This window comes from Amblyraja radiata, chromosome 38 (assembly GCF_010909765.2).
Source record: "Amblyraja radiata isolate CabotCenter1 chromosome 38, sAmbRad1.1.pri, whole genome shotgun sequence".
In the NCBI taxonomy this organism is placed as follows: Eukaryota; Metazoa; Chordata; class Chondrichthyes; order Rajiformes; family Rajidae; genus Amblyraja; species Amblyraja radiata.
The window spans coordinates 7,320,436-7,345,993 of NC_045993.1; the positions used below are offsets into that span (position 1 = coordinate 7,320,436).

At 40.1% G+C, this 25,558-nt stretch overlaps 1 protein-coding gene across 7 annotated transcripts in view; it reads left to right on the forward strand.

Moving 5' to 3' along the window:
- The window catches only part of LOC116966763 (RNA binding protein fox-1 homolog 2-like), a 209,913-nt gene that overhangs the window by 50,954 nt on the left and 133,401 nt on the right, over positions 1-25,558 (forward strand). For 6 of the 7 annotated variants that reach the window (XR_004410067.1, XM_033013085.1, XM_033013086.1 and 3 more), the window contains exon 2: positions 5,606-5,653. The exons of the other annotated variant lie outside the window; for it this stretch is intronic. Coding sequence is in view for 5 of the 6 variants with exons in the window: in XM_033013085.1 (XP_032868976.1) it covers positions 5,606-5,653 (48 nt within the window). In the remaining variant the exon portion in view is untranslated. The remainder of the gene's footprint in view (positions 1-5,605; positions 5,654-25,558) is intronic. 7 annotated transcript variants of the gene reach the window in all.

Here is a 25,558-nt window from a genome sequence, read left to right on the forward strand (position 1 = left end):
CCCCCTCCCCCCTCTCTACCCCCTCCCCCCTCTCCACCCCCCTCCCCCTCTCTACCCCCTCCCTCTCTACCCCTCCCCCTCCCTCTCTACCCCCTCCCTCTCTCCCCCCCTCCCTCTCTCTCCCCCCTCCCTCTCTTCCCCCCCCTCCCTCTCTTCCCCCCCTCCCTCTCTGCCCCCCCCCTTCCCCCCCCCCCCCCCTCTCTTCCCCCCCTCCCTCTCTTCCCCCCCTCCCTCTCTCCCCCCCTCCCTCTCTTCCCCCCCTCTCTTCCCCCCCCCTCCTCTCTCCCCCTCCTCCCTCTCTTCCCCCCTCTCCTCTCTTTCCCCCCCCTCCCTCTCTTCCCCCCCTCCCTCTCTTCCCCCCTCTCCCTCTCTTCCCCCCGCTCCCTCTCTTCCCCTCCCCTCTCCTTCCCCTCTTCTCCCCCTCCCTCTCTCCCTCCCTCTCTCCCCCCCTCCCTCTCTTCCCCCCCCCTCCCTCTCTTCCCCCCCCCTCTCTCCCCCTCCCTCTCTTCCCCCCCTCCCTCTCTTCCCCCCCTCCCTCTCTTCCCCCCCTCTCTCTCTCCCACTCTCTCTCTCTCCCCCCTCTCTCTCTCCCCCCCTCTCTCTCTCCCCCCCCTCCCTCTCTTCCCCCCTCCCTCTCTTCCCCCCTCCCTCTCTTCCCCCCTCTCCTCCTCTCCTCTTCGCTCCCTCCCTCTTCCCTCCCTCCCTCCTTCTCCCCTCTCCTCTCTCCCCCCTCCCTCTCTTTCCCCCTCCTCTCTCTTCCCCCCCTCCCTCTCTCTTCCCCCTCCCTCTCTTCTCCCCCTCCCTCTCTTTTCTCCCTCCCTCCTCGTCTTTCTCCTCCCTCCCTTCCCCCCCCCTCCCTTTCCCCCTCCCTCTCTTTCCCCCCCCCTCCCTTTCCCCCTCCCTCTCTTTCCCCCTCCCTCTCTTTCCCCCTCCCTCTCTTTCCCCTCCCTCTCTTTCCCCCTCCCTCTCTTTCCCCCTCCCTCTCTTTCCCCTCCCTCTCTTTCCCCCTCCCTCTCTTTCCCCCTCCCTCTCTTTCCCCCTCCCTCTCTTTCCCCCTCCCTCTCTTTCCCCCTCCCTCTCTTTCTCCCCTCCCTCTCTTTCCCCTCCTCTCTTTCCCCCTCCTCTCTTTCCCCTCCCTCCCTCCCTTCCCCCGCCCTCCCTCTCTTCCCCCTCCCTCTCTTCCCCCTCCCTCTCTTCCCCCCTCCCTCTCTTCTCCCCTCCCTCTCTTCTGCCCCCCTTCCCTACCCTCCCTCTCTACTCCCCTCCCTCCCTACCCCCTCTCCCCATCCTCTCTGCCCACCCCCCTCTCTACCACCCCTCCCTCGCTACCCCCTCCCTCTCTAGGGATTGAAGAGGGAGGGTGAAGAGGAGGAGGAGGGAGTGCTGGGGGGGGGATGAGGAGAAATGAGCTGCGCCTGCGCAGTTGGAGGCTATGCGTGAGTGGTGCAATATTGCGTTGGGGGAACGGGTGAATGGTGGAACCCCGCATTGGGGGAGCAGACCCAATGAGTCTGCACTTGGTCTAGTATGACTATAAAACACTCTTGACTCTCTTCTAGTGCTTTGAGGGTTTTTGGCATTAACTGTATACTTTTCCCATACTTCCTATCTTAAACTATAACATTTTGACTCTCTTGAGAATGTTATCGATTGAACCACATCTGACATTGATTAAACAATACCATGGGATCTTAGACAAGAAGAATATTCTATGCAATTAAATCTCCCTTGGCTTCCTCTATTCCAAAGGAAACAATGCTGGCTTATCTGATATATCCTCTCAGCTGAAAATTTTCATTTCTGGCAACATCCTCATAAATATTTTCTCCGTGCTCTCAGATTCAGTTACATATTTTGTGTAGTTGGTGACCTGAGCTGCATACAGTACTCAAACAGTGGTCTACATTACAATTCTGAATTTTCATATTACATCTCGGCAGAGGCAATTTGGCCTAATGAGTTGAGCAACTGCACTAACTGCTCTGCCTGTGTCCTACCCTATTCTGGCAGGAAAATTGGATCAAGGTGTACATATTTTCTGTAGTATATTGCAAATATATAGTTCTGTCGAATATTTGCAAATATTGCAAGTATAAGTGATATACATGGTACAGATTATGTCTTCCCTTAGCAAGTCTCTTATCTTCTGCACTATGGAAAGTTCAGCTCCATCAAAACTCTGTTGCCCATCTCCGCAGTGCCTACTGCTGTACTTTGGTTCCACAGCTGACAGCTTCTCATTTAAAAATCACAAGCCTTCCATTTAAATCCATTTGTGGTCTTGTACTTTTCTGTTTTCTGCAATCTTCTCAAGCCCTACAACTCTCAAAGGACTGTGTGCTTCCAATTTTGACTGCTTATACGTCCCGAATTGCATTATCCTGCTATTGGCAGTTGATCTCTTGATTGCCCATTCCTCATGTTTGAAAAATGCCTCCCTTCACCTGTTGCTCCTCTTTTTGTTATTTTAAACTTAATTCTAACCACTTGTCCTTGTTTAACAAAATGGATCAATGCAAGTTTCTTTACAATGTGCCTGTAAAGTGTTATTAGAATGTTATATAATACAAAGGAACTTCTAATTGTACAATATTATTCAATTGTCAAAAAAATAGCCGCAGTGCATCAAGTAGCAAGTATACAATTGAAGAAGGGGCTTGACCCGAAACATCAACGATACGTTTTCTCCAGAGATGATGCCTGACCTGCTGAGTTAATCCAGCACTTTGTGTCCTTTTGGGTTTTTTACACAAAATCATATGATGGGGAAATCTGGGATATGATCTCCATATTTCAGTTGACAGAGGTACTGGAGTAGCTTGTGTTCAGTTCAAATTCTTTGTAGAAAAATATCTTGAAGGCTTTTTTTAAAACACGACTAGTTATTTATGCAATGTGCCCATCAGAGGAAAATAAATTCCACAACTTTGTTTTGACCATTTTTCATTTATTTTTTTTGTTTTAATAAAAGGTGAAATTGGGTTGTTTTCACAATCTTAGTATACCATCACATGATTTGAGCGTGTGTTTGCTGAAAAAACGGATAAAATGTGTGTCTTATTGCAAAGTACCAGTCTTCTACCTTCATTGAAGCTTTGGGCTTTATTTAATTGCAGTTATTGGCAATTTCCTTTATGTTGATGGCAATTTGACATGGGTGAAAGAGAATGCCTGGGGTCCCCTTCTATGAAAATGGCCAATTCCTTCTATCCAGAGATGCTGCCTGTCCTGCTGAGTTACTCTGTCATTTTGTGTCTTTGTTCAGTGTAAACCAGCATCTGCAGTTTACACTGAACTTATGCAGTGTTGTTTACCTCGTATTGTCTGTCATTGTTTAGTTTGAGCCTGCATGCCATATATCTTTGCTGTAAACTGCTAGACCACTATTTTGTGTCGTACGGTTCCTGCTACAAACTGCTGGACGACTGAATATCTTATGATTTGAAGCTGCCATTTTATTATTGCATCAAAATTTGTGAATGCTGCTATTACTCTCTACCAAGTTGTAATTTGAGTATCAAATACTGGCTTAGATTACCCTATATGAAAAATCGTCAAATTATAGACTATAAACAAAGCTCGTTAATACACTGCTGCAAACCACAATGGTAAAATTAAATAACGTTGCCAATTTATAATAGTTAGTTTTCTTATTTAATAAAAGATGAGAAAATATGAGATTAATAAAAGATGAGAAAATATGAGATTAATAAAAAAATAACTACTTAGTTACTTTGAAGCGTCAAATGACATTGCAGTCCTATAACAATTGCAAAACAAGTGAGAACATGGGGATCAGTACCATTGTGTAGTTATTTTAAAACAATCTAATTTACTACTGTTTTAACTTGGGTGGTATTTCATTTGTTACCATGATTTTGGTGTTTGGAAATGATAATGATTTGTCAGAGCGCATAAATGCTTTTACATGTCTTCCCTGAAGTTTATTTCATATAGTAATTGGGAATAAATGCTCTCCAAAATTATAAACCTTCAGAAGTTCTCAATCTAAACATTTCCAAAGTTGTGTTACACCTAAATATGTTATGAAAACATCCCTTATGAGGCACCATTGAGAAAACAACAAATTAGATGTTTCACTAAATAAGTTTCTGCGGTGAAATGGAACCTGGTTTAGAATGAATATTTTATTGTAACAGTGTTACTTGTTTTAATTAGCTCTGTTTACTCGTATAGCATTGTGAAGTGTTCTGATTTTGTGCAGCTGGTGCTGTGGCTTCAGCATTGCTGCCCTCTACTGTTCATTTACTTTCATTGAATGTGCTTCGTGGAGCGATGTCTTTGACGTATGCCCTTGACTCCATTCTACAGCACACTATCCACTGCAACTTCTGCCCAGCAAGAGATTGACAAACATTTATGGCTCTGGATCAGCCAAAATCCCTGATGAAGTATTTAAACATTGTAAAGAAGTACTTCTGGCATTAATTTATGTAATCTTCATCTGGGAAGAAAGAAACATGCCAAGGGATCTCAGAGACATCATAATTTTGCCCATCTTCAAGAAAGAAGACAAGTCCAATTGTGTTAATTACAGATGAGTCTCCATTGCTGTCTACACGGAGAAAGTTATTGCGAGAATCCTCTTCAACCTTTAGTAGTTGAAGAGCTCGCCAGAATTGCAGTGTAGATTCCTCCCATAAGGAGGCCCTATGGACCAGAGTTTCTGTGTAACAGCTTCAAGTGTAGCACGCAACACTGAGCATTGCACATGGCATTCTTTGACCCTATCAATTGAGGGGTTTATGAAAAATCCCTATAAATTGATTATTTCCAAAAAACTATTCTCCTTGTGATAGCAGGCAAGGCATGATCCTCAACACCAGATTCACACAGCCCTAATATCAATGCAATCTTGGGTTAAGTAAGGCTATATCCTTGAACCAACCCGTTTGTCTAATTTTTTCACTGTAATGTTTACTTCACCTCCCCTCTGATGCAAATGCTGCTGGAGTGAAGTGAATTTACAGATGAAAGGAGATTGTTCTGTCTTAATCACTTCAACTCCAGACCTGAGATCTCATCACCCTCATTAAATTAGAAAACATAGTCAGTGATGCTCGAATATGTGAAAGGAATTTTAAACAAGCATTGAAGGTGGACCCTGCATTAAACGTGGGCAGATAAAGGTCCTTCACTATATTGCTCTTGCTATGTAACATTACATCCTGCTGTTATCTCGCCTTTGTATTCGCTTTGGTTTGAATCTTGTTCACGCTTTATGATAAGTGACATTTTTAAAGTTTCAGTTAACAAGCTATTTCTATTAGTATGTTTTAATACTTTTTGTCCGGAGACTGACTGAAGCAGCTCGGAGAGAGTGCAGGGTATCTTGGATATTTCTTCAGCATGCTGCAAATAATTAATTGTGTGCCATTTTATAATAGGATCATGAAGCAAAAATAGGCCATTTGGTTCCTTGTGATTGTTTTGCCAATTTTGAATTTTTACTTGTGTCACCAACATTTTTTTGTGTTGAAATTTTGGAAAACGGTTGTAAACTTATATTGGCATACTTTATTATATGACATGTTTGGTACTTGGTCTGCTGGAGATTAAGTTGTTGTACTGTTCTTTTCCCTAGGATTCAGCACTGGAGTTCAAAGATTGCACAGAGAGGACTGACCTTATGGTAAGAAAGCTTTTAGTTTCTACAGGAAACCTTTAATTTACTTACCAGTAATTGTCATCACACGTTTATTTTGCTTTTGACAGTCATATTAAAGAGAGTTTCAGTGTCATGTCTGTTCCAAAATCCATTTCTACCCATGCTAATATTATCTAAATTATCTATTTGCTTATAAAGTTCATATCAGTAAATATCAGGCTTCTAAAAGGTCCTTCCATAAGCTAGAGTACTGTCCCACTCACTTCATCCCCATTATGTACCTTGGACTTTGTCTATGGAACTGATGTGCTGTTGTGCACTACTGTGCTGGGAAATATATTTTGAATTCTGTTATCTTTCCCTTTGCTTTATCTATTGAACGAGTTTGACGATTGTATTTATGTATGGTATATCTGATCTGTTTGGATAGCATGCAAAACAAAACTTTTCACTATATCTCGGTGCACATGACAATAATAAACCTAAATCTAAAGTAGAAGAAATTAATTGGTTTATCAAATTCAGCCAAATCCATTGGCCCTTAAAATCTCTTTGGCTCTCTATTTAATATATTTCATTGCACAGTAAAGTCTAGGAAGCAGCAGATTACAGAATACTGGTTAGTTTATTGTGATATGCACAAGGATCCAATTATATTTTTTGTTCATATTAAGTTCAGAGTAAAAGTATGCATACAGTAATGATAAATACAACAATAATTACGTTTATGCGAAACAGCAGAATGGTCCAAGTTAATGCAAAAACCAAGTAGTGCAAAAGAATATAAAAGTACAAGAATAGAATAACCAATGCGGTGAATTTAATGGTACATGGCAGCACCTTTGGGAAAGGAGAGTGAACGAGATGATGGCATTTTCTGGAAGGTATGGCTTATCTGTAGAAGTTCGAGGGAATCATCATGGAAGTGCCGAATGTTCTGAGACACTTATAAAAGTAAATATGCTGATGAGCTTTCTTGATCACCATTTCAGTGTGAAGAGTCCAAATTAGGTTGCTGGTTATCTGGATGTCTCAGAGCTTGAGCTGTTTACCATCTTTACTGCAATTCCATGGGTGAGGGTGGAGTTGTGTTTAACCCCACTCTTCTGTTTTTTTTGCCAACCAACCCTTTTGTATTACTAAATCTAGCAAATCTAAATCTATTTCCCTCTAATATGGTGGAAATAAACGTTTCAAACTCACTTGGCAGAGGGTTTATCAATGATCACTGACAACTCCATTGCCCCTTAACATTTTTTTGGATTGCTATTTAATTTTATTGCACAATAAAATCTAAGAAATTGCATGTTAATTGTGCAACAAAACTGTTGACAAAAAGACATTTTATTTTCTATAATGAGTCTATTGTCAGGTTTTTTAAATGGATACATCCGTGCCGTAAACATTTAACATTTCAATTCCTAATTGTAATCATGACTGTTGTGAAATGTTTTTATTTTAAACACAGAGGCCTGGCAAAAAAATGCTTTGACATTCCCTTCATTTCAGAGTGACCACAGAGGTTTCCTGCAGGAAATGAGCAAACTTGAAATCATAAAATCTCCGAAATTATCACTTAGAAAAAGGCAGAATTTAACCAACTGTTTGCATTTTCATTGTCCGGAACTCTCATATTTAACTCACTTCAGTGCTTATCCTTTTATATTATCCTTTTATGTTGTTTTACAAGTTTAGTTAGTGAGTGAATCAAGAAGATCCTAGACACTGGAGTTTTTTTCTGGGTTCTGCAAATGGCCGTGGTAATGTTGCTTTTGACCGTCATTAGTGGGCTTAATGGAGCAGTATGCTTAATTCAGTCACCTCTGCTGGAAATGCACATGTAAACATTGCATGAGCACATAATTATGTTTGACTGAAATCTAATGTTATCTATCAAGCATCTCTATATTGTGCTTGGCGTTGTAGAACAGAGGCAGGGGACAAAAGTGAGGACTGAAAGTGGCACAGGTGAACAGGATGGTGAGGGTGACATTTGTCAAGCTTGTTTGCATTGAAAATGGTATTGAGTACAAACGTTGGGACATCATGATGCAGCTCTAGAAGTCATTGATGACACCACACTTGGAATACTCTGTGCATTTCTGGTTGCCCAGCTGTAGGAAGGGTGTCATTAAGCTGTTACGGGTGCAGAGAAGATTGACGAGGATGTTACCTGGATTTATGGGCTTGAGTAACAGAGAGACTGGGACATATTTCTTGGGTGCACAGGAGGCTGAGGGGTGACATTATTGAGGGTGTACAAGGTTATGAGGGGTATGGATAAAGTGAATGCTCTATCTTTTTCCCTCGGGGTAGTGGATTCTAAAACTGATGGGCATGGGCTTAAGATGAGAGGTGAAAGATTCAAAAGAAATCTGGGGCAACCTTTTTACTCACAGTACTCTGTAACCGGAATGAGCTGTCAGCTGACGTTATTGAAGCGCATACAGTTATAACTTAAAATACATTTGGACGGTATTTGGATAGGAAGGATTCAATATGGGCCAAATGCAGACAATGAAATTAACCCAGAATGCAACCTGATCACTATGGACAAAGTGCACTGAAGGTCCTGTTTCCATGCTGTATAACTCAATAACCTCTTTTTGTTCCCCTTCATGGAATTTCGATTTGTGTGTGCCAATAATGATGACTAATAATTCTATTTATAAAATGCGCGTTTAACTATGCGCATATTCAATGTACCAAATTCAGAAAATGGGCTGTATAAACACATGTTTTGTAGGTACAATGTAGGATTTTCAGTTAATTCTTCCAGCATAATGCTGAAATTTTAATGCAGCTGCCAATTTTCAAGAGCAGAGGGTAAGATTTTGCAACTCTCACTCGTTGCGCACTGTGATGCCTGCCTCCCTGTCAGTTCAGTGTCAAGCCCCCTGTTATTGATTTGATATCCCTCTTCTAACCTGCAGATGGTAGTATTCCAATGACTCTGTTGCCCTTGTCCTTCTCGGTAGTGAGTGTTGCGGATTTGGGAAATGGTGTTGCACTAGTCAAGTAGGAAATGATGGAATGACGGAGTAGACTTGGGCCAAATGGCCTAATTCTGCTCCAATCATCTGAACTTAGCTGCTGTGCTTTTTAAAGCGAATGAATGTTTAGGCTGATGGATGAGGTGCCAATCAAGCCTGCTGCTTTATCCTGTATAGTGTTGAGTTTCTTGAGAGTTGTTGGTGCCATAGTCATTCAGGTAGGTGGTAAGTGTTCCTTCACAGTCTTAGCTAATGCCTTGTTGATGGTGGAAAGATGTTTGGGGCGTCAGGAGGTATTTGTGTAGCAAGGCCATAGGGTACCCATTCTCTGACCTGTTTTGGTAGCTTTGGTATTTGTGGAGCAAGGCCATTTGTTTCTGATCAGTCGTAACTGCCAGGATATTGACAGTGGCGGAATCAGCAATAGAAATGCCATTGAATGTTAAGACGTGCACATAGAGACTTGCTACACAGGAGCATTCATTGCAGCACACCAACTCCATGCTATCCTTAAAATATTAATTTCTACTAATCTTACATTAACCCTATTTTATTCTTTTCGCTCCTCTATCCAGTGATTGTCAGATTCTACCACTTATCTACACACACTCTGAGAATTTCCCAGTAGCAAATTAACTCACCAACCTGCGCATCTTTGAGACGTGAGAGAAAACGGGAGCAATAGGAGGAAGCCCACGTGATCATGGGGCACCAGTGGTCTGGGTTGAACTGAGATGCTGCCATTATGTGGTATAGATTCTCTTGTGAGTAATGCTCATTGCATTGTACCTGTTGCACATATGTTTCCTGTCACATTTTATTCTGTGCCTAAATGTTATTTCGGTATTCCTGTGGGCAGGCATAGGCTGCATCTTTTATTGATAAGTTTCAAAAGGACTTTGTGCAAACAACTCCACTTGTTGAAAGAACGTCATTGATGAGGCCATTGAATGTGATTAGGCTGAAGACACTGTGCCCTGAGGAACTCCTGCAGTGATGTGCTGCAGCATTATAATTTACATCTAAAAACAACAGCCATCTTCATTTGTCCATCCATACATCACCCCCTTCCATCATTTCTCCTCCCCCTTAATTAGTGCTTAATGTAATGTTAGTATGATGGTGCTAATTTGAGCAGAGTTTGAAAAACATGACCTTAAATTTCAATAATTTTTCACCCTCTGATAGTTGGGCCATTTGGATATGGGGTAGAAAAAGCAAGTTTGGTCTATGGTGGAAACTGTAGTTCGGGAATGGAAAACATTAAAGTTAACTGTAATTTGACATAATTGGATTCACAGAATGCAGATGGATAAATGAGTCGTAAGAGCTGAGATGAATGGAAATTACTTAATTTTGCAGTTCTATTATAAGATTCAGAATACTTATTTAGGAAGTTTTTTGAAAATGGTTTGATTGTCTTTCACAAATGCTTTGCTGTTCTTTCTATGCACATGTCAAAGTAGGAAGTTGAGAACATACTGTCTGCTTTTGTAATGGAAGAATTGGTAGGTGGAAATGAGCCACGGCTCGATCTTGTTTATTTCTTCTGTACAGTAGTGAGCACTATGTTAAACTCTATTTTAAAATCAGTCCCCAATTCTAAAGTCTTAAAATAGACCCAATGGCATGCAGTATTGATTCAGATAAAACCCTTAGAGACTTGGATAAAGTTTCTTGATGTCAAGCATGTAGCACGTGTTGAAGCCAACAGATAAAATTGTAATGTTCCAAGGTCACGATAAACATAAACCTCGGGACTCATTCACAATCCTAATTTGAATAATTGAATGCAAATATGTTGAGTTAGTTAATGTGTCTAATTGCATTAAACTCATCGTACAAACAATCAGGCTGCAGCACCCTGACATCTTGCTCTTTTACAGCCTGATTTGCATTGTTATAGGTCAGATAGGCAGTAGCCTGACGATCCAACTGGCATTTATACTGAATGTCAGTTTAGTAGTGAATATTTGGTATTCCTAGATTTAATCCTTTATATCCTGATTGTCAGCAAGTCCTACCGGCCTGCTTTGTATTCATCTTTATATTAGAATTCTCTGGCAATGTTAAGAGTCAAGTGGGTAAGTATTAAATTCTGATTAGAATGGTTATGTTATTCTGTCCAACAATACAAAATATTCTTCAGGAAAGAGAAAACCAAGAAGACCTTTCAACATATGAAGAGGTTTGATAGCATACAAATTACATAGGAAGGAACTGCAGATGCTGTGTTAAATCGAAGATGGACACAAAATGTTGGAGTAACTGCGGACTGGCAGCATCTCTGGACAGAAGGAATGGTGACGTTTTGGGTCGAGACCTTTCTTCAGACTGACGCACATGGATCAGATATTTCTTCTTGTAAACAGAAGTATTAAATATCAATGGGATATTTCCACCTCCAGTTTAAATTCCATTTGGAATATTTTGGAGGACCATGAAACCAAGAACCAAGGATGAGTATTTAAGAAAAGTATTGTTACCAGGTGAAAAGTAAGAATGCAGATTTTTTTCTGGTTTATCACAAAGTGCATATATTGCCCACCTCTAATTTTCTACTGCATAGACTTGAACTGTGGCAGCGGGTGGGATGAATGTGCTCCCAGAGTACTTTTGTGGAGAGGGGCATCATGTTGCCCCTGTGACAAAGAGGAAATGGCAGTGTGTTTCAAAGAATGGAGCATTTGTGCCGTGGATGTAGTGGTGTTCCCAGAGATTTTGGTGTCCATGTCCTTTTGGATGATGGAGGCTAAAAGTTTTGGAAGTATAGCAAGACAGTCAAGACGACATGATGGGTTGTACTGTTACTGTTAATCTTATTGCTGCTATTCATTGCGAACAAAATGTACTTAATGGAGGGTGTGAAAAATTAAAATGGTGGCAACATTTATTTGCTTAAGAATCTTTGAAATCCCCACTCCTGAAGAGTTTGGATTCACAATTGTTGAATATATGAAAGACTCCGATTAAGATTCAAGAGGAATCTAGAAATGCGGTCTTGTGGAAGTAGAGTTGAATTAGAAGATCAGTTTCTATCTGACGGACTGATAAACGATTCATAAAGGCTTTAATGATTTCTCTTTTAGTAAGTTGTGCCTGGCAGAAGTGAGGGACGTATGTACAGGTCAAAGCAGATAACAAAGTATTAAAGGAAATGTTAGACAAGTGCATAAAGGAGGAAGAAGCAGAAGGATATGACGATGTGTTCAATGAAGTTGGGCAGAAGAGGCTCAAGTATAGCATAGACCAATTGGATGGAATAGCCTGTTCTTATGCTATAATTAATTGTGCAAATGTTGAACTTCTAATTTAGCAAGATCTGTCTGGTCTGCCTTGCGTTTCTGCACAGTTGTTATTTTTAAATGCCCCCTGTTTATCATATACCATTTGTACATGGTACTGTACTATTTAAGAAACGTGAAAGGAAAACCCATGAATTATAGACCAGTTAGTTGAACATCTGTGATCAGAAAATTACTGGAATTTATAATTAAGGATAGAATCACTGAACAGCTTGAAGATATTCATTTAATCAGGGAGAACTAGTGTTGATGTCTGATGAGCTGATTCACATTTTTCAAGAGGGCAACCAAGTTATTTGAAAGGGAATTTTTGTGGACATTTTTCTTTTAATTTATTTCCAGAAGGCCTTTGGTGATACTTGTAAACTGCTTAGCTGAAGTTGGAAACATTGGAATGTAGATATTGCCTTGGTTTGATAGTTTTCTGAGTGATACTAAAATGGCATTCATGGAGTCATGCAGAAAAAGGCCCTACAACCCATCATGTCATCTTGCTCATCAAGTAGCCAGCAAGGCTCCCGGGATGCGTTGCATTGCAGCAGAGTGCTCCCGGCGGGCCGCCTGCGGCCACATGCGGCGGCAACCACGGTTCACCGCTGCGTGAAGCTAAGACTGTACTAAGAACTTTGGAAACTTTGTTAAAGCCAGAAGTGTGACGACTCTGTGTACTGCCTGGGTGAAGTCTGCTTTAACCTGATTGTATGCAAAACCAAAGAATTTCACTGTTCCCACGGTGCATGTGACAATAGAGTGTAATTGAATCATTGATACCAATCCCATTTACCAGTACATGGTCGGGAACCTTCTGTAACTTGGTGATTCGAGTGCTAATCCAGGTACAAAAAAGACACAAAGTGCAGTCATAACCCAGTGGATCAGGCAGCATCTCTGGAGAACATGGATAGGATAGGAACCAAGCGGACATCTTTAACCTATTCCGTTCTGAAGTACTCGCCTGCTTCAAGACGACCATTAAAATCCCGGTGCTAAAGAAAAGCAAGAGATCATGCCTTAATGACTACTGTCCAGTGGCCTTGACATCCGTCATGAAATGCTTTGAGAGGCCGGGTATGGCACACATTATCTCTAGCCTACCAAGCAGCCTTGATCCCGTGCAGTTTGCCTACTGCCAAAACAGGTCAAAGGCTGATGCCATCTCCCTGGCCCTACACTCATCCTTGGAACACCTGGATAAGAAGGACACCTGCATCAGACTCCTATTCATCGACTATAGCTCTGCTTTAATACCGTGATTCCAACCAAGCTCATCTCCAAGCTCGTGGAACTCTGAGTCAGCCTGGGAACTGCAACCTCATGACCCAAAGACTACAATCAGTGAGGATAGGTGACACATCATCCTCTATGATAATTTTCAACACTAGTGCCCCACAAAGATGTGTTCTCAACTCCCTATAATACCCCTTATACACTAATTTCAATGCAGCCAAATACCAATCCAACTCAATCTACAAATTTGCAAATGACACTGCCGTAATAGGCTGGATGTTGAATAACAATGGGATGGAGTACAGAAAAGAGATGAGAACCTTGTAACTGGGTGCCAAAATTTCGAGTTCAAGTTTACATTTATTGTCACATGCACCAATTAAGGTACAGTGAAATTTGAGTTATCATGCAGCCACACAATCAAAAAGAACACAATACACAATAGAATCTAACATAAACATTACTGTGATGGAAGGCAATAACGTTCAGTCAATAACGTTCAGTTAATCTTCCTCCTTTGTTCTCCCGTGTTCGGGGCCATGAACCCTCCGTAGTCGCCGCTACGGACGGCCCGATGTACAAGCCCTCACATCGGGATGATCGAAACTCCGAAGTCGGGATGGATCGGAACACACACTTTCGGCCACTTTCTTGCCGGAGACTACGACGTCACAATGTTATAGGCCACAGGCTGGTGGTTGGAGCACTTCAGCACCCTGACATTCTTAGCATGGTGTCGAGAACTGAAAATACACCAGTTGAAGTTTAACAAGTGCATTATTAATGTTTAGTATAACTTCCTTGCCTCTATACTATTTCTTTGTTGATTTGTTCACAGATGCAATAAGTAATTAAGAAAGCCAAGTGCGTTATTGTAAGTGAGTTGAGCGAATGCAGACGCACGTATGAATCAGGAGCAGGATTAGGCTACTGGGCTCCTCAAGTCTTCTCAGTTTATTTAGTAAGATCATGGATGATCACCTCCCTCCCACCAAGCTTATTCAGTATGTCAGGCAGAAGTTTGTCGACTTCTGTCTTAAGACTATTCTGCTTCTATCACCCTTGGAGGAAGTAAATTGCTACGGCACTCAACCCTCTTGATTTCATTTTCGCACAACAGGTTTCCAAATTATAGCATTATATTGTTATTCTCAAATTCTTATGACATCTCATTTCCCCAACACTTTCTATTCTGCTTTGGTGAGGCACTTCATTTTGCCTTGTTACTTTTTGTATTGCATTGCTACTATACAATTTTTGAATGAACCGTCTTTTAGTTTGTGATATCATAACATCAATTCTAAATCTTCTAGCTTTCATTACATTCAGCTGCTTGTTTTTGCAATATGTCTTTCCATGAGTCTTTGGAGAGGAAGAACCCTTTGGGGGAAACAGACATTACATATTTGTCTATTTCTGTATCTTCTGTTGTGTGTGTAACAACATAAGATGTATGATTCATGGTAATTGTATATCATTACTTTAACGGTTTTATATTTAAAACTGTATGCCGGTTTTGGAAGAACTCATTTAAAATCTGATCCAAAAATCTTAAAGGCCAGAAATTCAATGAGACTCCACCCACATGCAGTGAAATCTGGAAAATATATTTGTAAACAATCGGCTTCTCAATCTTTCTATAGAATGATTGCATCATTTTACTTGGCAGAATGTAAATCATAAAGGTTGAATTAACACAAATGAAACATTGAAGAGTCATAGCTTCTCGGAATTTGAACAAAGGTAGAATCTGAGCTCGTGATTGAGTCCCCCACACATTACCAACATCTGCAAATAAGAGCTGTTGATGAGAGCTGTCCTTGCTTGTGAATTAGCTTGTGAGCCTCGCTGTAGCCCACTCTAAGGCTTGAGTATTGGGAAACGAAGAGGGCTTTGAAAACTTGTCTACCTATCTGGATATAGAAACATAGAAAATAGGTGCAGGAGGAGGCCATTCGGCCCTTCGAGCCAGCACCGCCTTTCATTGTGATCATGGCTGATCGTCCCCTATCAATAACCCGTGCCTGCCTTCTCCCCATACCTCTTGACTCCACTAGCCCCTAGAGCTCTATCTAACTCTCTCTTAAATCCATCCAGTGACTTGGCCTCCACTGCCCTCTGTGGCAGGGAATTCCATAAATTCACAACTCTATGGGTGAAAACGTTTTTTCTCACCTCAGTCTTAAATGACCTCCCCTATATTCTAAGACTGTGGCCCCTGCTTCTGGACTCGCCCAACATTGGGAACATTTTTCCTGCATCTAGCTTGTCCAGTCCTTTTATAATTTTATATGTGTCTATAAGAAACCCCCTCATCCTTCTAAACTCCAGTGAATACAAGCCTAGTCTTTTCAATCTTTCCTCACATGACAGTCCCGCCATCCCAGGGATCAATCTCGTGAACCTACGCTGCACTGCCTCAATCACAAGGATGTCCTTCCTCAAATTAGGAATGTAAATAAACAAATATGTAAATAAACAAATATAAATCCCAAATATCTTATGATGGCATATAATGATATTAGAGCATATCCCAGATATAAATAAATAAAACAATAAATTGCTAACCTTTACTTGGTTACATAACAGCTATGGCAAAATAAATTTATGAGGTCAGTAACCTTTAAAAAAAAATCTCCCATTGCATTATTTTGCTTGTTCTGAGTTTTGAAAGCAATCACACTTGCTGCAGTGTAGCTGTTGCAGTAGGAACAGCTATATTATATTGAAAAATATTCAGTTCAAATTATGTACCTGTATTCATCTTCCAACCTTGTATGAATCATAAAGGAAATGTCTAAGACTTAGAAACAGTGGAGAGCAGTGCTTCTGAATTATTGAGAAAGCTAAGTTTATAATGTTGGGTAAACTAATGAATGTTTGTCTGATAGTATTATGTACATTCTGTTTGTAATACAAAGCCAAACCATTCGTGCAGTACGAGAGTTAGAGGCCCAGGTGAACAAAATGTGTGTGTGTGTATTAAGAATCCAGTTGTAGGATGGATTGAATGGGGGAAAAAGTTGAATTATTAAAAGCTGTATATGGTTTTGTGGGAGATTTAAGGTCTCTGAAAAATGAGGAGGTATTCCTAATGGCCTCCTTCATCTGTGCTTTTCTTTTTTACTTCAGCCGAGTATACAACCTCTTATGTGGAGTTTATTTCAGGGAGATGATTGTAGCATATATTTTTACACTGAGACACTTGGTTTGATTCTGCGGGGTAAACAATGATCTAAAGAGTGCTATTTAGGGTCTTTCATCTGTCCTGAGAAATCAGAAGCACATTACCTCTGTGAATGATTAATGGACAAATGAGAAGATTCCTTAAAGAACTGGTTTGTTTTTCATTGAAGTAACAGGAATGATATCATGTTTTTAGCTGTGTTCCAGACACAACACACATGGACTTTGGGAATATCCGGGAATGTGTCACCGTCCTACAATTCTCCCAGCTTCACATGTTACTACTTTTTAGTTTCCTCAGATACTCCGACATGCCGAGCAATTCCAATAATCTCTGTAATTGTTTCAGATTTGTAGCATCTGCAGTATTTTGCCTTTGGAGTGAAGTCCTTACATGGACTAATGGCAGTGGCTTTAGTATTCCTTTTGTTTAGTTCAGGGAAATTTAGTCATCCTATTTATTTGCTAAAAATCTGGAAATTTAGATATTGTGGGAAAAACATGAGCTGATTCCTTTTTTTTTTTAATGGTTTGAACATAGAAAGGAAAGAGCTAGTTTAAGGGGACCACAGAGATTACAAGGTGGGATCAGATCCAGAATTCACTAGAACTGGAAAGTTATGAATAAAACCATGTTTCACTCAACTTGTACTGGTGGAGGATAATGTCAACTATGTCTCCTTTTGCTGTAACGAGGAAGATCACCACAAAACAAAGATTTATGCTGATGAATCAGTATCAAAATTGCTTAATTTAACTCTAACTCCTAACATTTTCTTAAAGTTAGGTAATCAAGACCAAGATCTGTAATGTAAATAAATTCAGATTTTTTTTCCAGCAGACAAACATTTTTGTTTCCAAATGTTCCAAAACTGTTGAAACAATTTCAGTGGTTTAAAATTATGAATGATTTTTCTTTTTTTGTGGACTTTGTGTGACGATATTGATTTGTTCTGAAATGTAGCCTACAGTAAGTAGGTCAACAAAAAACTAGCATGTGTTTTAAGAGCACTAAGTAATTCCATTCCTTGAACTGGACGCAACATAGCAATTTTTGTTCAACATAAGAGTGGAATTATTTAGGTAGGAATGCATTTATATGCTTTTATTTTCCCATGCATTGGCTGTGCGATAAGCTAGAAGGTTAGAAATGCCTGAATTTTATTTAAAATAAAGGAAAGGATCTACTGTGAATTTTCCCATTTGCGAGTTCTTGCCTGTACGATTTTCCATGGACCTTTGGGTTCTTGACCAAAAAGCAATAACTCTGGACAAAATGAAAGTTCCATATACCACCACCCCCCCCTGTATGAAGAAGTTGCCCAAAATGTCCCTTTTAAAATAATATATGCCCCTTAGGTTTCGACGACTCTATTCTGTGACCATCCCTCTTGTCTTTAAGGTGGCTCCACAACCTCCTACACTATAGGGAAAGAAAATCTCAGCCTATCCAGCCTCTCCATATAACTCAAGCCCTTCAAACCTGATAACATCCTCATGATTTTTCCATTACCATTAAGAAGGCAAAGAGACTTTTTTTACTAAACTGAAGGCTAAGTCATACACTTGGCAACGGCAACAGAGCTTGCATGCCATCACTTTCTACATGTGGCTACAGCACATCACTCCAGGACGAGCTCAATGCTTTTAATGCTCACTTTGAATATGCACACAATACGCCTTGTGTGGCCTCACCAACAATTTGTATGGTTGCAATGTAACATTCCAGCTCATGTACTCAATCTCCTTACTGATGAAGGCAAGCATGCCAAACGCTGCCTTCACTATTTTGTCAAATTGTGCCTTCACTTCCAGGGCAATATCATCTACTTGTAGATAGTCTGCTTCATTAACCAAGGAGATATTCATTGTGCAAACATGAACAAACATCCCAAGTTCAGACATTATAAGTGAAGAAAGGTAATTGATGAAGCAGCTACAGATGATTGGGCATAGGAACCGGTGTGGATCTCCTGTGATGGTGTCTTAGGGCTGAGATGATTGATCTGTAACAACTACTGCTACTTTTGTTTCAGTGAGCAGTGTAGTCATTTAAATGCTGAATGTCCACAGTTTTATGAGAGCTCCTTGATGCCATATTCAGTAAACCTCTACATTGATATCAAGAGCAGTCATTCTCACCTTGCTTCTGGGAATTAGGAGTTGAGTTCATGTCCTACCCATGCCCCCGATCATCCTCCTCGCCAAAAGTAGGATGTCCTATTGGTGAATTACAGCTCAATCAGCTGACCCACAATCATAAGTTAAGCGATGGAAAGTTCATGAGGAGTGCTATGCCAAAATGGCAGTGGTTTCAAAAATAAAGAGTTCAGATAAAGTGAAATGTGCAGTTTTATTCATCCATGTCAAGATATGTAATTAATTCGATGACCCCTTTTGGAACAAGAGAAACCTGAGGATGTTTGGTTATTTAAAATGATGAGATTTTGCTGTAGATAGGAGGGAGTTCTTGTCATTATTCCTGGTCACAGGTTTGTTAGGTGTGAATTCTGAATGTATGAAGTATTGTATTTCTTCATTAATTTATCACTGAGGTAAGAACAAATGGTTTGGGTGAAAGATGAAAGTAATGTGATTTACTTTGCTGAACTATGTACTGATCTATGTCCACAACACCATATATTGAATACTGGATATTAAATCACTCAAGTCACTGAATGCTGCAAATGCATTAATAGTTTTCAGCTTTGAGAGCTGCTTGGAGATGTGTCAGTTTCTAAATATAGAATCCAAACCATCTGCTCTCTAATTGACTTCAGTAAGAGGTAGAAGGACTCATCCGTTCTGAGAGTGGAGGGAAATGGGAGGAGAATTTGAGTGGGCAATGTCCACAGATGTGACTGCAACATTAGGAACTATAGAGCAGATGAGCCAGTGCTGGCCGTTTTTTATTTATGAGCATCCGCCTCCGAGGCTTTATTTACATTGTGAGTTTTCCATTAATGAATGTTACTTTTTCAACGAGGGAGTGTTGCTGAATGCAATGGGCACTAGCAGAAGTGACAAGAGGCTGTGGCAATTAATCTTATTAAAACAATTTGTTGGAGGTAGATGTGGTTATAATCATTTGGATGTTGGCTGAAACAGTAAAGAATAGACTGCATCAGTGCAGTGAATTTATGATTACTGAAAAATTATCACAGGCAGTGTCATTAACGTGGCATATTTTCTGCATCACTGGGATGTATTCTGGTAGCAGAGAATTGCAACAGAAATCAATTTCTGTGTAACCTCTCCAGCCCAAATTATTGGCCAATTTATTGAGTGCTTACTGCATATTTTCTTGGTAAATTAAGTCTTTTCACATGATGAATTTTAGCAGTAGTTCAATCTTACAAATGAAAGATTATTTGATAGAAATGTTGTGCTGCTTTAAATGCCTTGCATTTTTAAATAAATCAGCTCCTACTAATTTAGGTAAGAAAATGCTGAACGATGACATTCTTCCAGCATTCCCTAATTAATCACAATCACTGTTTCACAAATGTAATTTTCCAAACGTCAAGGTTCTCCTAAATACTGGCTGTGCTTTTTATGTCCTGTTCTAGAGTTATCAAGCCTTTGCAGCATGTTTCATGATCCGCATATTAAAATTCCCTCATCTAATATTCACACACCAGCTTCCATTAATGGTTCCTCGATAATAGTTAGAAACATGAACCCTGATCCTGTTGCACTTTCCCTCAATAACTGAGTATTAAACTTTAATTTCTCTTTGCCTGAAGTTGGCTAATTCAGTACTCATCAGGAACTGAGCCTGACCATTACTGGTCTTTACGGTAGAGGATGGGTTTTATTTACAGCAAAATACAGAAGTGACATCCATAACATTGGCAATGAGATTTGTGGATTTATATAGCTCCCAATGTAATTACATTTAAAACATTGTAAAAGTAGATGTGGTTATGATCATTTGGATGTTGGCTGACAGAGTAAATATAGACATCAAAAATGCTGTGTGAAAATGGCGCAGAAGAGGAATTCAGGCCTGGGGTAGTTTGGGCATGATCTTAATAAATTGACAGTCATCGATCCGAAACCTATTTTCTAGTGTGAAGCATATCTCTCAGCTATCTCCCCTTCATGATTGCCTTTAACATGTCAGCACAGCTTTTGGTTCATTAGGGAAGGGGATATTTGAAGATGAAGATTTTAGGCCTTGAACAAAGTTCATGATGTACTTGGCAACAGTGATCCCTATCCTCCTTTGTTTCTGAAACTTGGACTGCCTACATTTGGCATCGCAGGGCACCAAAAAAAAATACCATCAACAACATTGGAAAATCCTCCACATGCAGTGGAAACATGTGAAACAGCTAGTTAGGCTATTACCCCTGCTATTGAGGCCCTAATTACTTTCTGTTCTGTTTCTGTCAGGAAGGCCATGTCATTTGACAAGACATCTGAAACCGATACTATTCCAAGTTTCGCTATGGAAAGTGTTTTTTTGGATGCTTGAGAAGAAATTTTTCAAGAATCTGCTCATAGCCTGAAATCAGCATCCCCATTTACTCCTGGTAATCCCTGAGCCGTGTCCCCATAAACTTGGACGAGGAGAATTCATGATGGTGCACAGTGAAAACAATGGAAGGGTCACACACTACCTCGCATACTATTATTCACATGCCAGCCCTGTCAAGTATCACCTTCACCATTTGCTGAAGGATTTGAAATTTCCATATTGGCCTTATCCGCCATCTCTAAACTTTCAGAACTCGAGTGGAAACAAATTATCCTAGTTTCAGATGAAATCGTTAAGATAAGATTTCGGACATTTTAACACCAGTTAGTGGCAGGTAATTGGTGCAAACTTATGTTTTGCTATATAATATTGCATACCAGGTTTAATTTAGAGATGCAGCATAGAAACAGGCCCATTGACCCACCTAGTCCATGCCAACCATCAATTATCTGTTTACACCAGTTCTTTGTTATCCCACTTTTGCATCCATACCCTAAACTCTCTAGGGGGCAGTTTCACAGAGGCTAATTAACCTACAGACCAGCTTCCCTTTGTGATGTGGGAGGAAACCGAACCACGTGGAGGAAAGCCACACGGTCATTGGGAGAACATGCAAAATCCACACAGACAACATCTGAGGTCAGGATCGAACCCAGGTCTCTGGTGCTGTGAGGCAACAGCTGTACCAGCCTTTAGGAACTAAAAATAATCTTTTAGGAGGATATCAATCAAGAAGTAAAAACATTAAAATAATTACAAACTGAATTGTCAGAATTTGTCAGATGTGCTGTGGGAAAAAAAAATAGGAGTAGGGTTAAGGCAGAATTTTCTGGACCCAGGGAAAAGATTAAATAAATAATTGCAGAGTTTTTACAGAAATTGCGATTGATTTGACTTGCCATTGATGCTTGATTTTGGAATTCATCTGTATATCTCTGGAATTTTCTATTCAACAGAGCTGTACAGCATGGAAATAGACCCGATAATGGAAACGGTCCGTTCACCCCAACTTGTCATGCTGACTAAATTGGTATTATGGGTTCATCCCATTTGCCTGCATTCAATCCATATCCCTCTATACCTTTCTTATCCATATATCTGTCCATATCTCAATTAATGCAGAAGCACACAAAACTATATTTCAGTTATTAGGGGACATGTTTAAATTTAGGGAAGTCAGCTGGAACAAATTAATTTAAAGAGCAGTAGAGCTGTGGGAATGTTAATGCAGGGTCCTTTAAGTGAGGAAGCAAGATGACAATGGGTGTATTTATGGAAGGAGCTCACGAGAGGATACATTTTAAAATCATTTACATAGAATCGTGCATGTGTGAATACAACTAATGAAGTATGTTTGAACTGCAGTCAGTTTGTTAATATAAATTACACGACAGTGGATGTGCTCAGCACACTTCCATAAAGTGTCACTGTGATATAAATGAATAATCTTTTCTAATGATTTGATTGTGAAATAAATACCATCCAGCATACCTGGATAATTTTCCTGGGCATCTGCAGAATGCTGCATGGACCCATTTAGCTGTGAGAAGGGAGAGTGGGCCTAGGATGAACGTCTGTCTCAATGATGAATCTATACTTTTGATGTGTGGTCACTGATGAAAACTTGTAATATGTGAAATGCTACAGCCAATTTACACATATCAGGGTCTCTCAACAGGAATGTGGTAGTAATTAGGTTACCTTCCTTGGTGATCGAAAAGTAAAAATATTCAGATGTTGGAGTAGATTATTCGACCTCTGTGGAGACAAAACAAGTTGACGTTTCAGGTTGATCAGTTTAAGAAATATCTGATAACATCAATGTAAAACAATAATTCTGTTTTCCCTTCATAGAAGCTGTCTGACCTGCTGAGTATCTTCAACATTTTCTCTTTTTGATCTCTTTTAGTGATCTTAGTGTGGGAGAGCAGTTGAGGCCACAGTTTAAAGTTTCATCCCAAATAATCCATGGTGGTAGTTAATTGTTCTGTCAATGTTGCACCTGGAGGTGCAGCCTAAATGCTTTGCTTGAATTCTCCAGTGCTTAACGATTATGGGTGAATGCATACTTTTAATTTTATAAATGTACCATCTAGAGATTAAACCCAATCTGAAGGGTTGTCGGGCAGATATACCTCTCGTATGGTGATCTGCATTTGTTTTACATAGTTATATACATTTTTTTAAAGAATTGGGCAATTCAGTTTGGAGAGATTTGAATCATTGTTATAAAAGGACTGCATACCAATACAGTCTCTGCCAGTCCTACTAATAAGTTGTCTACCTTTCCTGACAAGTCACTCTCAGTTCTGAGGACCAATGCTTACATTAGTTTAGTTTAAAGTTACAGCGTGGAAACATGCTCTTCGGCCCACTGAATCCATGCCGACCAGCGTTCGCCCATATACTAGTTCCATCCTACATTTTAGGGACTATTTACAGAAGCCAATTAATTAACCTACAAACCTGCACGTCTTTGGAATGGTGGAGGAAACCGGAGCACCCCGACAAAACCCAAGGAGAAAGTACAAACTTTATACATGCAGCACCCAAAGTCAGGATCAAAGCCGGGCTTTGGTGCTGTGAGGCAGCAACTCTACCACTGTGCCACCCCTTATTGCCACAAAACTATAATTTGACAATGTACAACTGATAGTTATTACTATCCCAATTGTTCCAGCTACAACATACACTAAAACAATAATGCAGTAGAATACACTGGATATATGTCACATCAATCGAATAAAACTTTGTTGTATCATTTCCAAAGCAATTATCACCTTGTGTGTGGAGATCAAAAGTGCCCACTGTACTCATCCTGTGATGTCCCCGCAACCCCTAACCTTTTTTGGTAAACATTTTTAAATCTTGTATTCCACTCTCCTTATACCATTTACCTTTCACAAGATTGATGTGCTGTATATACAGTGTCATCTACTCCATTTTTATTTTGGTATCTGCAATAGCTGGAACAATTTACAACTATATATGTAACTACATTGTGTGGCAACTCTCATGGAAATTTAGTCCCCATGTGTTCGCAAGAAGAACTGAGAGCTATTTTGACCTTTACAATAGGCAACTTCATCGTGTAATTTTCAAACCAGCCAGTCCACATTGGTGCTTATATTCCATATGAGCCTCCTCCCATCTTTCCTCATCTAAATCCGTAGCCAGCTGTGTGCTATCATGTGCTTGTTTCATTTTAATGTAATTCAACACCATTCCCTGTGGTAATAAGTTCCACTGTCTGGGTAAAGAATTTTTTTTCTAAACTCCCTGTTGGATTACCTGGTGACTTGTACGTCTCATTATGATTTTTTTTCCACAAATGGAAACAATGTCTCTTTATTTCCCTCTTATAAAATGAACATTTTAAAAATTTCAGTTAGATCGCCCATTACGTTTTTGAGAAAAATACAAGGACCCAGTCTTTATCCTTTACTGAAATGCATAGCCTTACATTTCTAGTATCATCCTTATAAATGTTCTCAGTAGCCTCACAGTCCTTTTACATCCTATTTACCAAATGCCACCCTATAGTCAATGCATTGCACTTAAGTGTGGTCCAGCCAGTTTGATATATAATTAACATCAGTTCCATATTCTGAATTCTGCCCTTTCAAAACTAACGCTAATGTTTAGTTTGATTATTGTTTTATGATATTACTGTCATTCAGAGATCCTTTGGTTCTTGCATTACACTCTCCCTCTACTCCTCCCTCTTAGATGTGCGTCTTCCTGTTTATTCTACAAAAATACTACACGTCAATTACTTGCCTGTTTTGGGTTTATTAATGTCCCTGTTATTTGTTTGACGACTTCCTCTGTATGGATTATCTGTCTGAAATTTGGTATTGTCTGCAAATGTTGAAATTTCCCAGGTACACTCTACCACTAAAACTGGGGCAAAACCAATCTGGCTGATTGCAACCTTCTCATCACTTGATCGTCAGCATATTGATCAAAGTATTGTCAACAGCGATGTGAAGCAGCACTTAAATTACCGATAACTCTGCAGTTTAGATTTTCCAGTATGCCTCGGTTTCAGATCTCATTGCAGTTTTACGGGCACACATGAGTTGACATTGACGTCAAGACATTTGATTGAACCCTGGTAAATGTAATATCAATGGAAATTAGGAGAAATTTTATAATGGATGGAGTTTACATTTTTTTTAAATTTGAGAGAATACAGTGTGGAAACCGGCCCTTTGGCAATCAAGTTCATGTCGACCATCAATCACATGTAAACTAGTTCCATGCTATCCCACTTTTGCATCCTACACACAAGGTGCAATTTGCAGAAACCAATAAATCTGCAAACATACAAAATCTCTTTGGAATGTGGGAGGAAACTGGAGCACCCGGGTAAAACCCATGCAGTCACAGGAAGAACGTACAAATTCCACGCAGACAGCAGCCACAGTTGGGGTTGAACCCAGGTCTCTGGCGCTGTGTGGCAGCAGCTCTATTGTCCTGCCCTTTTTTTATAGAGATGCAGCATGGAAACATGCTCTTCCGTAAACTAAGTCCACGCCTACCATCGACAACGTGTACACTAGAGTTGTACCTTGCACAAAGAAAATTGGCTGTAAATGTTGGAGATCCACCATACCAACCCCAGGACTTTACTAAATGTGTTCTTCAAAACCCTGGTCTCAGCACAATAATATTAGCTGCTTCATCTGAGACCTTCCTTTCATCATGTGAGAGGTGATGATTTTATATTGTT